This window comes from Solea solea, chromosome 4 (assembly GCF_958295425.1).
Source record: "Solea solea chromosome 4, fSolSol10.1, whole genome shotgun sequence".
Classification (NCBI taxonomy): Eukaryota; Metazoa; Chordata; class Actinopteri; order Pleuronectiformes; family Soleidae; genus Solea; species Solea solea.
The window spans coordinates 23,627,422-23,643,859 of NC_081137.1; the positions used below are offsets into that span (position 1 = coordinate 23,627,422).

The 16,438-nt window shown below is 41.1% G+C and overlaps 1 protein-coding gene across 3 annotated transcripts; it reads right to left on the reverse strand.

Moving 5' to 3' along the window:
• Nucleotides 1–2,294: 2,294 nt before the first annotated feature.
• Nucleotides 2,295–15,552, reverse strand: LOC131458482 (core histone macro-H2A.1). 3 transcript variants are annotated; one of them, XM_058627610.1, is made up of 9 exons: nt 15,241–15,550; nt 13,385–13,579; nt 13,073–13,179; nt 12,802–12,993; nt 12,236–12,343; nt 11,021–11,120; nt 7,919–8,008; nt 5,213–5,387; nt 2,295–4,160 (listed from the first exon to the last, which is right to left on the reverse strand). In XM_058627610.1, the coding sequence occupies exons 2-9, from the start codon at nt 13,554–13,556 to the stop codon at nt 3,995–3,997; spliced, it is 1,110 nt and encodes a 369-aa protein (XP_058483593.1). In that variant the 5' UTR covers nt 13,557–13,579; nt 15,241–15,550; the 3' UTR covers nt 2,295–3,994. The 3 variants fall into 3 exon arrangements, with proteins under 3 accessions (XP_058483593.1, XP_058483594.1, XP_058483595.1); XM_058627611.1 differs by lacking the exon at nt 11,021–11,120 and adding an exon at nt 9,746–9,836 and having other exon boundaries at nt 2,299–4,160; nt 15,241–15,547; XM_058627612.1 differs by lacking the exons at nt 2,295–4,160; nt 11,021–11,120 and adding an exon at nt 9,750–9,836 and having other exon boundaries at nt 5,254–5,387; nt 15,241–15,552.
• Nucleotides 15,553–16,438: the final 886 nt, after the last annotated feature.

Genomic DNA, 16,438 nt, shown 5'->3' on the forward strand with positions numbered 1-16,438 from the left:
TTACGGGGGGCTTTTCTGCCTGCGAGGAGAAGCACAGAGCGACGGTGGGGACGGATGATGGGATGGAGGAAGGTGAACTGAGGGGGTGAAACCTGCCTGTATTTCCTGAGGATTAGGCGTCAGATGGGCGCCCTCAGAGGAGGTCTCGGGTCCCGGCCTCCCTGGATGGCTGGGAAACTGACCCCCTCTGACTCCCTAGTCCTCTGCCAGCATGTAGCCCCAGGCAGACAGCGAGGCCCGGGCTGATGACCTGGCAAACTCTGCTGCTGCTTCAGCCTGACGTTATTTTAACCTCCACAGCTCTTCTCAGGCCTCACTACAGGGCGTCAACCCTGGCCTGGTCTTCCTCAGGAGCGGGCGTGAAGTGATAATGGCCAAAACGTGTGATGATGTTGGGGTTTACTAATTATTACATGTCCTGAGACTTTGATTTTACACTAACAACTTTAAAGCATTAATAAGTAATGCCATGTGATTTCCAGGCGATAGCTTGGATTGCCATGCTAATGCTGTAATGTAGCATGTTAACAGTTTTTATTCAAATTAGTAAAGTATCAAGTGGTCAAACTGGCTCCTAAACTACAAATACAAACAGTTACAAATAACAAAATAAATAAAAAATAGGAATCAGTAAAATCAACTTACTGATTCTAACTTAAATTATGGTCAAATCTAAAGGAAAAAGTCTGAGCCCAAATATGTTTCGGTCCTTTAACATAATTATGCCAAACATATATATATATATGTGTATATATATATATATATACACATATATACATATAATATTTGCCTGTGTTCATTTTGGCAAGATTGTGTATTGGATTCTTTGTTATTTCCAGCTCAGCTCCTACAGCGAGGCTACAATAAACTTTGTACAAACAAGTGTTACACTCGTACCATTAAGTGCAAAAAATGTCCCACTGAAAAGCCATTCAAACTGCAATTTTTAAAGCATAATACATGCATTATGATGCCACTAGGAGGCATCATTTTAACCGATACGTACAGGAAAAAACATGCTATTTCCACAAGATGGCACTGTCACACGTGTTGCTGCTAATCACTGACATAATCACAGGCTGTAATAATTCAACACACAAATGTAGTAGCACGTAGAATCTAATTCATATTTTCTGGTTGTTGTTTTTTTCATCTAAAAACATGGTGGCATCATGACAGAAAACCTGGCATTTAAAGGGTTAAATATAATAGTTGAATATAATAATGTATCATTTGTTTTATAGCTTACTTTTTTAAAAAGCACATTTTCGGTGCTTAGCATCATGAGTGTGACTCAAATTAAAATTAGACCACGCCCTAAGGGTTAAAGCTGGTAACAACATCAAATTCAATGTGTACAGCGATAAACACACGCAGTCAGATGATAAACACAGGGTGTAATAAAAGTTAAAGTCAGGGTTTTTTTATTCTATTGCTTTCATCTTTACTGTTTTTGGTAAACTACCAGCCCAACATGAAAAGACACAAAGTATAGTTGGTGGAGACTAAAACAGAGAATAAAGCAGAGTGAATATTGGACTGAGGACTGGTTTGCTGAGGTCTTATTTTTTGTATGGCGTTTGCTTTCTTTGTGCTGTTGGAAAAAAAAAAGATGGCTCCAGTTTGTTCAGACCACAGGCAAATCTGACTTCGTTCCAAACTCAGATTATTTCCAGTACACTGTGTCCGCACCGTTAATTGCATGTGATCAAATTGGATTTTGGACATTGTGTGTCCAGACATTATCTGTTCCCATGGTAACGATGTAAGCGTAGCCGTGTTTGTGGCTTTATAGCTTTGAAGAAAAAAACAAAGGGCCGATCATCTCACGCTCCAAAACAATCACCCTGTCAAGTCACCGGTGCCAAACCCGGTCTGTCACATGAGAACAACCCGTCCTGCACTGAGAGGGGTGTGGCACTGACTTCTGTCACTGTTTTGACTTTGTCACCGTTCTGATGCAGAATACTCATTTCAAACCAGATCCAGGTGTGGTTGGAATCAGATTTGACATCTTATTTATCTATTCATGCAACGCTGTTAAACAAGAGTAGTTAAAGTTCCAGTCAAAGTCGTTCAAAGCATAAGCGTAAAGACTACGTTAAGATCCTGTGAGCCGTCCCCCAGTCTTACAGCTGTAACATTACAATTTATCAGAAAGAAAGAAGAAGAAAAAAAAGCAAAAGTAATTGAAGTGAAGGTCTTTGTTTTCTTGTTCGGAGGCCGTTTGAGCCTCGTAAGATCAGCACAGGAACACAGATGCCTGAGGATCTCCAGGCTTTAACTGTGGCTTCCAGTCAAATCAAATAAATGTAGCATGTCATCCCTCTGTTTTCTCCTGAAACACTTCAAATTAATACAGCAGCGATGGATTTATTGTTGCCTTCACAACACAACACACACAGCTACACTCCACACGGACGTCGACCACAGGACTGCCGGTCCTGACAAGGTCAGTGTTCCAGAAATGGTTCTTATGACAGGTTTGCACGGCTGTTCCTGTCAGGACGGCGTTGCCTTCCCCTCACTCTGACAGCCAGACTAAAGCTTTAACCCTGAACCCAATCATAACTAGTTAATACCAGGCTTTAACCTTAAGTAACCTTAAGTAAAGACCAGGCTTTGGTCCACATGAGGACGACAGGTCATGAAAAAAGTGAGTGTGTTTAAAGCAGAAAAGGTGTATTTTTTTTTAAAGTTGTTTTATTATCGGAGTGTGTACAGACCTTTTGTAGAATCAATTTCAATAGAAAGCATTTTACATGGTTATTTTTTGTTTTGTTTTACGTAAGAAAGTCGAGCCGCTGAAAAGTCCAAATGCAGCAGAGCAGTCTTTGTACACATCCGTCAATCTCAATTCAAATCCCAACTCAAATCCACCAAGTGTAATGTAAAGTGTCTGTTGTCTGTGTGAAGAGAGGCCTGCTGCTGGACAGGAAAACAAAATCCAATTCTTGATTACAGGGAGCCACCTAGTGGCAGCTTGAGTGAACGCGCATAAAACCAAACCTCCTTCTTCTTCTTCTTCCATCAACTGATTTATGACAAAACACACAAATAATGACTCTTTTTCTTTTTTTTCCTCCTTCAAAATCACCTACACAATCAGTGTTCTATCAGAACTTAAAATAGAAAATAAAACTCTATATTACAGACTTTAATATCTTTGCTATAACAAATGCACAAATACTCCATCTATAGAAACACAGATATATCAACACACACTAGAAACCAAGTGCCCTGCAAAAACCTGCAAATCTCTAATTTGTAGTTTAATTTTTACTGAAACTCACGGCCAACCAGAGTATATAATATATATGTGGGTATTTACAGAACTTTCTTTTTAAATGTAAATTACCTTTTTTTAGGGGGGGGGGGGACACTGAGAAAACTCTGAGGATTATGTGACACGAAAACACAACACAAAACAGAAACTCAAGTCTCCTGACGACCAAAAATGAAGCAAACTGAACTTTTCTTTTACACTTTTACCTTTTTTACCGTATACAGTACTATCATCATCATCATGTGACACCAAAAACACACATAATGAAGTGTCTTGTGTTTGTGTTTGTGAGCTTGAGAGAAAGAGAATAGCTGTTTGTTTTAGTCCTAAAATGCATGAACCCGTATTTGTCCCGGCTTCTTGTGAAGCCGCTGTAATTGAGGTGTTGCCATCGTACATAATAATAGTAATATTTTTGATAATCATAATGAAAATGATTAAAATGAAATACTGAAGTGAGCCTTCTCACTCGCTGAATCCGCTCTGTGTGCGACTGTTTGTGTTAAAAAAGACGTCGAATGAACAGCGCACGAAATTAAAAACAATAACAGGAAAAAATAGAATGCAAAACCAAGTTTCCCCGCCATTTTTTCTTCTTCTTCTCTTCGTATTTAACCAAATCAATCACAAAAAAAACACCTTCCTTTTTTCCTGGCAGGGAAAAAAATAACAGGAGCAACGAGGCTTTTGTTTCATCCCCAGATTCTCTTAGCTCGTCTCCAGCTTGGCCATTTCCTGCACGTAGATGCCGATGCTCTCGCTGTCAAACAGCACAAAGTAGACGGTCTTGATGGTGGAAGACATGGTGGCCACAAAGTAGCTGGATATGGCCTTTAGGATGAGCTGGGCCGCCGTCTGCTTCGGGAAACCGTTCCTGAGAACACACACACACATTTGATCAAATCTCACGTACAAATATTCATATTTACTGAAACAAGCTTCATTTATAACAGTTAATTAAGCACAAAATGCAGTGTTTTAAAGTATACAGTGCATACTTGCACAGTTAAATCGCACTAAGGCCCAAGTCCGACTAAGACACACAATTATACACGAGTATATAGCCAGAGGAGAACAACGATCTAATGGCCGCATACGTTAGACTCCGCCTCAGTATAAGCTATTATCCTGCTTCCCGTCGACGTTTACGTCATAGAAAATCAAAACCGCCGAGCTGGACGTTGCTGTGCTTGAGTATTTCTGTGTTTCGTACCTGCTTTACTGTATGTGTTAAATCGTGAAAAGTCCAAAAGTGGGTCTTCACAGCTTTCGCTCTCGCCGACACCGTCGTGATGTTTGTCGTCGTCTCCTTCTCCTACTTCTACGTCCATGTCACAAAGACCGCAGTCGTAATCAGACTATGAATCACATTATCCGGGTATGATAGTCCGACTAAGACTAGCTCCATTTTAGTCGGACTAATGTGTTTACATGACATTAAGAAAACCAAATTATTGTCTTAGTCTGACTAAAGTCCAACTTTTATCATGCATGTAAACGCATTGATTCCTTTTTACTATTAAAAAGGTTTATTTTTCGTCAATTTTGTCCCTCACCATGATTTGTAAATATTGGCTATGAAAAAAATCACTAATAAAAAAGTCGCCAACTATATTTCACTATTTTTGACCCTTTTCAAGATCAAATTTTGAATGAAACATAAGTTAAACCTTTCTTTTCCACAAGTTATGAAAGTTTTTTTAAATTATTATTATTACTATTATTTAAGGTGTTTTTATTTGGGAACAGCAAGATTTTTGTTGGATCAGAAGAGAATTAAAAAGACATAATAACATCACAATGCTCGCAGTTTGAATGTCTGTTTGAATTTCTGAAGCCATTTGTTCAAAAAAAGAAGATGACAATTCAGGAGAATCTAAATCTGTGATTGTCATGTGTCGTGTCAGGTGGATTTTGTCCTCCTACCTTCCGCTGCCGATGGAGGGGAAGGCCACAGACTTGAGTTTCTTCTCGTCGGCCAGAGCGAGGCAGTTCTTCACCGTCTTCTCCAGCATCTCATCACACTTGTCCGAGCCCCAGCCTGGACTGTTACAGTGTATGACGTACTTGGCCGGCAGACCAAAGCCAGCGGTCAACACGGCTGAGGAGGAGCAGAGAGAGAGAGAGACAGAAGGACGGTCAACGAGGACAGACGGAGACAATGCAAACAATTTCCTTGTCTTAAATCCCTCAGAATATGTAGCGTAGTGTCGTCTCTTGTTATGCGTTACGACATGAAGCTACATTTGTTCAGTCAGACAGATTTCTAATACTTTTTGTCACAAATGAAAGCTCAAAAGTTCATTTGGACGATGTGTGATGATACAGGAATCTTTCTGTTTTATCAGCCAATGTACAGAAGCTCAAGATGGTTCAATTCAGTGAGCTCGACCACAGAATCAGCAAAGGAGCAAAGAAAAGGAGAAAAGGGAAGAACAGGGAGGACAAGAAGGAAAGACAAACTCCAGGAACTCTGGACAAGTTTATTAGTCCACAGTGGAGTAAGAGGCGGAGGACGAGCGGAGTTCCAGATGGAGAAGATGGACGGACTTCACACGGCAGAGCGAGAGCCAAGAGCATGAGGTAAAGTCACGATTACACTTTTTAACAAGTGCCTGCAAAGTTCAATTAGTTCTCTGCTTTGTGAAGTGAGAACATGAGAAGATCACCTGTCGGTCTAAAAGATATAATATACAGTTATATTATATTATATATTATACTGCATTAAATTCATCCGAAAACAAGCCAAACAAGACTACAAATCCCATGATGCACCTCTGCTTCATGTCTCATGTCATCAAACTAGGTCGTTTGTTATGGTTTGGAGCAGATCTTAAGCCTCGTCGATGTCGGACCTCATGAATAGACTCATTAGAATTGAGGCTTCTGTTTCAAGAGGAGCAAATGACAAAGCTTCTATAAACTTAGATTTAAAGCTGAAACAATTACTCGATTCATCGGTTTGAAGCTTTTTTTCATGATTAAAACAAGATCTCTGATTGTGTCAGCTTCTTAAATGTGAATAGTTTTATCATTTCTTTGCTCCATAAAACAAAGAAATCATTCAAACCTGAATCATTTTGGTTTGTGGACAAAAACAAGTTTCCACGTTTTGACATTTTATGAACCAAACAATGCCTCGATTAATCAGGAAAATAATCGACAGATTCATCGATTACAAGCATCAACATTAGTTGCAGCTCTACTAACAATTCAGAATACAAATAACTACTGAGTTATGTTTATTTGACCACAGAGGGATCAGGTTTTGTTATCATGTATTGGCTAAGTTGCATCATTGTAACATTATATGAGCATGTGCTGCTCAGTGATAAGCAGACGATTCATTTAGAAATAAATGACGTCTGTCAGCAGCAGATCACTCTGACGATGAAAGTTCCAGCTGTTTAAGACAAATCTACTTCAATAACTTCCTGGAAAACTCTTGTACCCGACATGAAACGGAGGAGTTTGCTCGTAAAACTCCAGATGAATTAATACTTGACATCTTTTTTGAAGGTAACTCTGGTCAAAGTGACCGTTTTGGCTGATGTAAAATCCCTGAATTGCCGACAGGCTGCGCTGGCTCTGTGTTCAGTCCCTGTACTAATCTATTTATGAGCTCCATGCAGAGACTGGGATTACAACGCTGAGCTAACTTGGCTGTTTGAAAAAGAAAGAGCAAGCGATGAATAATGAGAGCGACAGATGGAGAAAGTAAGAGAGCGACGACAGAGAAGAAGAAGAGGTGGAAACAAATGAGCCGGAGAATAAAATAATCTGCGAGGGCTCAAACAATACGATTCTCACAAGACTAATAAAACCTGTAAAGTCACCGAGAATATTATAAGCCAGGACTAAATAACAAGCACTGACACAATGTTTCATTTGCAGAAGTTCAAGGACAACGTGAACGATGACAACATTTATTTTAACGGTATAAGAGAATGTGAGTGGGAAAAAAGGTTTTACTTACTAGTTAATTATTCAGGAAATGTCTTTGTTGGAACATAAAATAAACCAATCACCTGTGTAACCAGCAGAGGACCGGTTTCTCACATGGTTACTCACACTAACCCTTGACTGGAATAATTAACGTGTTTGCTTTGCAGAAAACAGACACCTCTGCCTTTTGTGTGTGAGATTTACAGGACAATGCCATCGCTGTCGTGGGAGCGAATCACCGTGCACTCTGCAGAAACTTCAGTGTGACACTGGGACACAGGTGTGAGGTGTCGCTGTAGTGCAACGCAGGAAGGGAGTGAAAAAGAAAGAAAAAGTGTACAAACAGCAAAACAGAACGATGAAAACACAAGAGAAGAGATGGTTGTAACTAACAACCACACATGTGAACCATATCATTGATTATTTTATTGTTTTTATTGTATGGCTGCCATTTCTTCTTGTGTTTTTTTATGATCTATAATCTATTTTATTTCATTTTTACTTATTTAGTCTTTTATTTATTCTGTACAGCACTTTTGTTTGTTTTAAACAAACTGCTTCACAAATAAAGTTGGATTGGATTGGTAATAAGTCCTATGATAATAACCTTTGTGTGGAATTCAAACCTAAAAGGTCAAGACCCAAACAGAGACTTTACCATTTTTATACAAAACTCTCTGCCCTTACCACCAGCCACCTCCAGGGGGCCGTTCTTCTTCTTCAGCTCCTGCAGTGCATCAGCAAACTCCTTCCCTCCCTTCTTTTCCAGAGCAGAGCCTGGTGAGCGGGGAGAAATAAAAGGGTGAGTGCATCCTCACAGGTCGACCGACCGACAGACAGAGAGACGGACAGATGAACGGCAGGATAATGGACAGGTGATGTCATGCAGACAGACAGGTGGACAGGCAGAGAGGCAGACAACACCGCTGTTGATCACTTCACGTAGCCTCTCTCTCTCTCTCTCTCAGTCTGAGATCACGCCTCTCACATAACAAACTGAGGCTCGGTTACTTTATTTGTGAGGTGCAAACGTCTCATAAAAGTGCTGCTGTTTTCCAAAGTGACTCATCCTGACTCAGTTAAAGTGGTGTCTTTTTTTTGTCTTTTCTTTCACAGATGAAATGATGTCAAAGCTCACTTCAGCTTTGTTTTACAGCACAGGCTCAGTTTCGACTGTGAGAAAGAGGAAGATGTTGTGAGACCAGTGGGGAGTGATTACACGTCCGTCAGTCACTCACACCATTTCACATCTTACTCTCAGAGCTAAAGAGAGAGAGAGAAGCTACAAAGGAAACCATAGAAGAGAAGACGAGAGAGGTGATTCAAGTCCACCACAGCCAGAAAAATAAAGGCCTGGCTGCCATATAATTAAAAACAGACAGAAGGGGGGAAGAAAGGGCAATAAAGTTAATATTCTTGCAAAACAAAAGTTAGTACAGTACATTTTTTAAGCAGCAGATGAAGAAATGGTCTAGTTTCATAGTTTGTTGTGTCGCTCAAGAATCTTAAATTAAAGTCTCAACTTGGTGGAGTTTCTCTGTGAGACAGAGGTCACAGAAAAATGATGAAGTCCCAGATCGACCATGTTTCAGTCGAGTGGGAGAAAAGCAACAAGCAGCAGCAGCAGCAGCTCAGTTTTCAGTGAATTACTTTATGACACGTAAAGAGAAGATTTCTCTTTCTGCATCAGGACAACATTTAATGACTAATGACTAACATTTAATGTTGCCCTGAAGTCTCTCTCAAATAAAACAATAACAAAAGTCCTAGTTCGATGACTTTGGGAAGCAGTATGGAATAAAGAGCTTTGGCTCTCTTTCTGATTAAGTGACTGATCCTCTGTCTTTTTCCCTGAAGCTGCTCCACCTTTTATTGAAGTTGCATATCCCACACATTAATCAGCTTACTTACTGTCTTACTGTATGTCATTAGTGATGATGAGTGTGATTAGACGCAGCAATACATCGCTGTCCTGCCTGTGTCACAAACACAACACGTCCTGTAATAAGGAAACATCTAGAAAAGGAAACATCTGCAGGACCAGCAGACGTGCAGCTTCATAGTGAAGTCGAATTAAAGCGGGTGACATTATTACAGTCTGTTACCGTCAACATTAATACAGATTTACATAGATTTAAAGAGTGTTGGAAACATTTTGACTAATGTAAGTACTTATATCTTTAAAGGGCTTTGTCTCTGCTTTTATACTCTTGGCAATTTTCAATCTGTGTTTAAACTAAATGACATAAAAAATTTAAATAAAAAAACTACAGAGAAGAAGGGATGGGAGTTGTGGGTTAAAGGTTGTTGTCAGGCAAATTAACATCTTAGCAGTTCAGAATAAAAACTGTGCTGCTGCTGTAATGTTTGTCCACAGACTGCAAACGTCAGGAAAATGCAGAGACAGAGAGAGTGAGAGCACAAAGAGGGGGAGAGGGGGAGAGGGGGAGAGGGGAGAGAGAGCAGACAGGCAGCCATGCCTCGACGTCTCGGTGGTGTTAATAGTTCCTTTACCTACTTCACCACCTGTATAGAGGGAGGAGTTGGTCGGGTGAACGACAGCGTCGCTCTCCACGATGGAAATGTCGGCTTGGACAACTTGCAACTACAGACGACAACGACGACAAAACGACAGGCAAACACAACACAGTGGTATAAAAAAAAACACAGTGAGTGGTCCGGAGCGACAAGATGGAACAAATAAAAGTGAGAGGAAATAAAAAAGAAAGAAAGAAGAAGAAGAAGAGACAACAGGTGAGCGTGCTCCTTATATCGTCTGAGGACATCACAGGAAACAAGGAGGCCACTGTGGACACGGTGACACACAATCAGGAAGCAAGACTCCACAGTTAGTCAGAACTTCATTTAAGTTTGTACACATGCATTTTAAAGTTTTGGTGGTTTAAAACCTGAGTTCATTACCAACACAAACAATGATTTAATTAGTTTTTCTGACTAATTGCGTCGTCCTGATTTCTTGGCTCATTAGGCTGAGCGGAGGAGTTTTTAACGACCAGACGAACAACCTCACACAGCCAGGCTGCAGCGAGCACACAACAACAACAACAACAACAACAACAACAACAACAACAACAACAACAACAACAACAACAACAACAACAGCAACAGCAGCACCTCAATTTCTCATATGAAGGTATATTTAACTTCAATAAATCATCCTGAATCCTGTTATAGTGATTTAATATAATGGTTGAGCACTGTGTGAAAGGAGTGCGTCCCGAGAAATCAACCCTCGACACATCTACACAAAAAAGGAAAGAGCAAGCAAAACCACGGCTCTAAAAATCCTTGAATATCCACTGAAATTCATCTTTTTTTTAATTTTTTGGTCTTCACTTTAAAACCAAAGAGCAGCATCGTCATGTATTCACACTGTGAACAACACCAAAGAAGAGGCGACTAATAAGAAGACCGAACATGTGTTTTATTTTAATATAATGCTAATAATACTTGGAGAACGTCTGCTTCTTGTATTGGAGTTTGTGCACACGTGTTACACCCAAAGCTAATTTCCACTAAAAATACCCGCATGTCTGGAACAGTTCAGCTTTAAATGAATTTCACCCACTTCACATTAAATGTTCACACGGGTAAAACATGAGAGAAAAAACCCTAATGAGCAGCAGATCACGACCAGATTGTCCACAGTGTGAATAAGAAAAACATTGAACATTCAAGGATTTTTAATATCTAAAGCCCTGTGATGAGCAGAGTGGGGTGGTGGCTGTCGGGTTTGGGGGGGGGGGGGGGGGGGGGGAGATATCTCACCTAGATCATCTTTAAGTTCAAGTTCAGCAGTGGTGGGGTTGATGACCCCTTCCACATCAAAGCCAGCCAAGTTGCTGACCTCGCTGTGGATAAGGTTGAGCTGCAGAGTGCCGGGGGCGGGGCCAGGGTGAGGCAGGGCATGCAAAGGAGGAGGAGGAGGAGCAGGGAGGAAGATAGGAGGAAGCAAAGCCATTAAAACCAGATTCAAACTCACTCACTCGCACACACACCAATTGAAAAGGATACCTTGACGTTGTGAGGAGTTACACAACTGAGACACAAAGAATCTGCTCTGTTTGTTTGGCATCAGACGTCTGAGTAAACACTGCATGTTGATTTGATAATGTATATTTTAACAGCTAACAAAAGACAAATGAGCAGCAGCAGCCGTCATAATGTGAAATGGAACGAGTGCAGACACTGACGGGAGAACATTACTGCGGACACGAGTCACACTGTCAGCAGAGCCGGACAAGAGACAAAATATCCTCAGACTAAAAAGTCAAAATGTCAAGGTATCCCTAATTTCAGCGAGGTAAATGCTGTCATCGCTTAATTTAAGATTAACTTGTTATTGGTTATACAAACAACAGAATTCACCAACAAGAAGTGAAGAGCAACAACAGAATAAGACGTCAGAGAAGGAAATGTGAGAATAATAATAAAAAAAGAGCCAGATTTTCCTTTTGCATGTGCAGGTGCATTATCTTAATCAGTGGGAGGTTGAGAGCATTTATTTTTTGGTTCATTGTCACTCATTGATTTCTCACTCAGCCAGACGAGGTTTAACAACAGCAGGAGAATGAGCTCAGGTTTACGCTCAATTTCACTCAATTCAGGTTAACAATATTCTCAGCGTGTGACGTTTCTTTCCCAGTGTTCTTTTCAAAAAACACAGGGATGGGGGGAAAAAACACTGGTCTTTTTTCCATTGTTTATTTAATTAGATGTTAATAAAACAATGAAATAAAAAAGGAGAAAAAACAGCCAAATCAATCTCTCTCTAATTCAATACCACTTAATCGTCGACTAAAGCATGCAGCACATTAAGAAACTAAGGCAAAAACAGGTGAGACAGATCAGGAGGTAAACTTATAACACTAACACAGTTCACATAATCAGTCTGTATTATTATATTATTTCTAGAACAATAGAGTTCAGTACCTCTTCATCATTCATTACAGTGAATTGCATATTCATTCATTCATTACTGACCTTCTGACCCAGGAAAAGGCTCTTGGTGGAGAGAACGGTGAAGCTGTCGGTTGGAGATCCCTCTGTGGTGCTGTCTGCCGACGCCGCCTTGCTCACCTCACTCTGTTTCTGATGACATCACAAAGAGGTTCGGGGTCAGTCACAGTAGAGATTTAAAAGAATAGTTCCTTGGTTCTGGGTGTGGGCTGATGAGCTTCAGCTCACTTACTGATTGTGACTGATCCTCTCTGTCTTTCTCCCTAAATCACACCACACAACCATCTGCTTCTTAAAAACACAGACCGACCGACTCTACCTCACACTCTGCACACAAAACGTCCTGTACTCGCTTCAAAGTAAAAGCATTTCTGTTTCTATTCATCTTTTTCAACAAGACTTCTATTGTGAAACATTTGCAGTGGGTGTGCAGCTTCATAGAGAGGAGTCCTGGTATTTTCTTCAGTGTTTAATATAAAAAGGGATTTCTGTGGTGTTGGAAACATTTTGGTGAATGTCTAATTGTGTACACAACTCAAACATATACAACAACAGTGTTAAATCTGTATTGTGTTCCTGTGAAGCCCCACCTTAGCCTTTCCTCCTCCCTTTTTCCCGCTCAGCTTCTTCGCCGCTGTTTTCTTGACCGGCTTGGGCTTCTTCTCGGGGGCAGGTGACACGGGAGTCTCGAGTTTGCCCTTGGCTCCTCTCTTCTTGGCCAGCAGCTCTGGGTGGATGTTGGGCAGAACTCCGCCTGCTGCAATTGTCACTCCTTTAAGCAACTGAGACAAGAAGGCATGACAAGATTCAAATAAGCTGCCATTCAATGTACATGTTCTATATTGGGTCAATATAACTGACCTGGTTCAACTCCTCGTCGTTGGCGATAGCGAGCAGGATGTGGCGCGGTGTGACGCGACCCTTCTTGTTGTCTCTCGCTGCATTTCCTGCCAACTCCAGGATCTCGGCTTCACGGTAACAACAAAACATCAGAGTTGTTCATCAATAAACACAGACGAGCGTTCACTGAAGTTGATTAACAAGAATATTTATGTACTTTTGGGTCCAAATATGACAAAAGTAGGTCACGGTATGTTGTGCCTTGGATGTGAGAAGATATCACTACATATAAAAGATGTTAATACATATTATGTTAGGTTAACAAATACTCACCAGTAAGATACTCGAGTACAGCAGCCAGGTAGACGGGCGCTCCCACCCCTATGCGATACTTGGGCAGACCCCTCTTGATGTACCGCAGCATACGCCCGACAGGGAAGATGACCCCGGCCTTAGTGGACCGCGAGGTCTTGGTCGTCTTCTTCTTGCCTCCTCGGCTGGACATGGTGGTGAAACCAGTGTGGCACTCTGCAGGGACAAAAATCAACCAGGATCCATTATGAACTCATCTGAACATCACACATTTTATTTCTTCCAGTTTCATGTTTTGGTTTTCTTGAACAGAGCAAAAATACATTTAATAAAAATTGTTTAACACATCAAAACAATGCATAAATCATCCTCTAGATCTCTTGTCTCGCTGAATTCTAGTCTACTAATACATAAATCACACTCCCCACTTAAAAAAAACAACTATTCTCAATTATTCAGCATCTGAAATCATTCAATCAGACTTATCTGACAACTTCATCTCATTATCCGTACTCTGTGGTGAGCAGGACTTTAGACTTTGTACTACCTACCACTTATCTCTGTTAGTGGACGGACACACAAACACATTTGTAAAAAACACTGTAAGAGAAAAACAGTCTCATCACTCTATGAACAAAACATCCACATGTGTTGGTGGTTAATTACCAAAATAGGTTTCCATTAAAGGTTTTACCAAGTAAATTCACATTAGTGTGTACATGTTTTTCTAGCCGCTGCTGTTTGTTCACCAAGAGAAGTAAACGTCTGTTTCACCACAGATGGATTTGTTGTTATGTTGTGGTGTTTTTCATTTCTGCTGCTTCCATCCACTATTGAAGGATTTCGCACAAACACACAGTCCAAAAACATGCAGATCTGAGGGCCACGCTGACATAAATGAACCAAGCGAAAAGGCCACAACTACACGTTTTTAAAGAAATAATAATCATTAAAGCTGTATTTATATGCAACATGCATAACATTTACATGCTGTAAAAGAATAACTGATAATTGACTGTAGGTGTGAGAGTGGATGGTTGTTGTTGTTGTTTACTCCATGTGGTCCTGTGATGGACTAGGGACATGTCCAGGCTAATCTCAGCTGGGATTGGCACCCTCGTGTGGAGGATTGAAGTGGTAGAAAATAGATGGATGGATGGATGGATGGATGGATGAACGGGTGGATTTTCACCCCACTTTTTGCTCTCGGGAATTATCAATAATTAACTATTCATTTGTAAAGGACTTTGATCATGGAGGCAAAACTACTAAAAAACATAATTCAATCCAATCCAGTGGGTAATTTCATGACATAAATAGAAAATATTATCATTGTACCGGATGCACCAATTAGCTAAATCTGTGACTGACGATCAATTAGCGCCGAGCACAGGCCACACATGTCCTCTGCCAGCTTTAATGCACTGACTCACAGCAGACACACACACACGGACATGTCTCTGTCCCCAGGTTTCCGTCCAGGTGAAGGTGTGTTTCAGTTGTGTGTGTGTCCCCCCCCCCGTCCCCCCCGTCCCCGCGCTTGTCCACAGCGATTTCCTGTTTCATGTTAACAGCTCCGCCGCGTGACCCTCACAGGCAGCGGTGCTTACCAACACACACTAACGGCTAAAAAGCGAGCTAACAGATATTTTTCACGCTAAAGTCAGCGAGCTTTGAGAGTGTAAATAACCCCGGCAGAGGAGAGGCAGCTGCCCGCCGCCGCTCCTCCTCCTCCTCCCTGTTGTCAGCTCGCGCTCCGGCTCTCGGCCTCTCAAATGCCAGAAAAGCACGAAATGGCAACACAAACGCTTTAACGCTTCGGTTCAACGACGACAGTAGCCGAGCTCGACGCGTCCTAACTCGGCGTGTTTACTTACAGACAGAGCGGAAAATGTGTCCCGGTTCCTCCGGTGAACAAGCCTGGGCAGTGTCCTCCTTCCTCCTCGACTCCCACAATCCACAGCGAGTTGAAATGCCGAGCGCGAGCCAGCGTCTGCCGAGTGTCCGCCCGCGGAGCGACGAGAGCCGAAGCACTGGATCCGATCCGCGACGAGATCTGATCTTTTAACCCTTTATCGGACTCCACTTTGCACAGGAAGACACGTGGACTGCTGATGTTGACGGTTTCCTGAGCAGATCGATGTCAACTATCACATTAAACCTTTTTGTTATTTTCCTACACGTCATGTTTTAAATATAGCTGATTCACGAAAGCCCGCAGTGTGACACTCTGAGCAGGGGCGGCACTAGACAATCTGGGTACCTGCTGGGGATGGAACGATATAGATACCGATACCAGTATCACAAACTCAAGTATCCACTGATACCGATATCCAGATGTGGAAAGAGTTACTGAAATATTCTACTTAAGTAAAAGTACCACGATATTTGATATGATTTCACTTAAGTACAAGTAAAAGTGCTGCTCTAAAAATGTACTCAAGTCATTCATTCACCTGTCCACATCATTCACCTGTCCTCATCAATCACCTGTCCCTCAGCCACTAGATCTGAGGCCACAATAGAAGTAGATAAAACAGTTTGTTACCCAAGATTCATTACCACTTACTAATTTATTATTATTATTCTACCTTCATTAAAATGCACATATTTATAAGTGATAAGTGACAGAGAAAATATTCTATCAGCTTTCTCACAAGAAAGCAAATGAACTGACATCAAATATATTGTGTCCTGTTTTGAGTTCATTTACATCATCATTTACACCTTCTGCTCCTACTTTCAAACTGTGACCTATCAAAACAACCTTTGACCTTCTGATTGACCTCCTATACTGACATGCTTGTCAGATAAGTCAGCTACTGAAGTATGATTAAACAAAACAAATGTTGATTATGAAGCACGGAAGGTGAAGTTACTACATAATTCAATTAAAATCCACACACAACTGATTTATTTACATGTTCCAAACCCTGTGCAGCAGCTCACTGATGCAGTGGCAGCAGCTGAACACTAGAGGTCAGCCTCAAACTGTGCATCTAATATTGCACAACAGCATTTTATTCTGGGATAACTTAATCTGCCAAATATCACCATATTCATGATGATATTTCA

Excerpts from the sequence above, each read along its gene's own strand:
- LOC131458482 (XM_058627610.1), bottom strand. The coding sequence starts at position 13,556 with ATGTCCAGCCGAGGAGGCAAGAAGAAGACGACCAAGACCTCGCGGTCC. Across the intron at positions 13,180-13,384 it reads TGTACTCGAGTATCTTACTG|CCGAGATCCTGGAGTTGGCA; the intron begins GTGAGTATTTGT and ends GTTACCGTGAAG. Across the intron at positions 4,161-5,212 it reads CCCTCCATCGGCAGCGGAAG|GAACGGTTTCCCGAAGCAGA; the intron begins GTAGGAGGACAA and ends GTGTGTTCTCAG.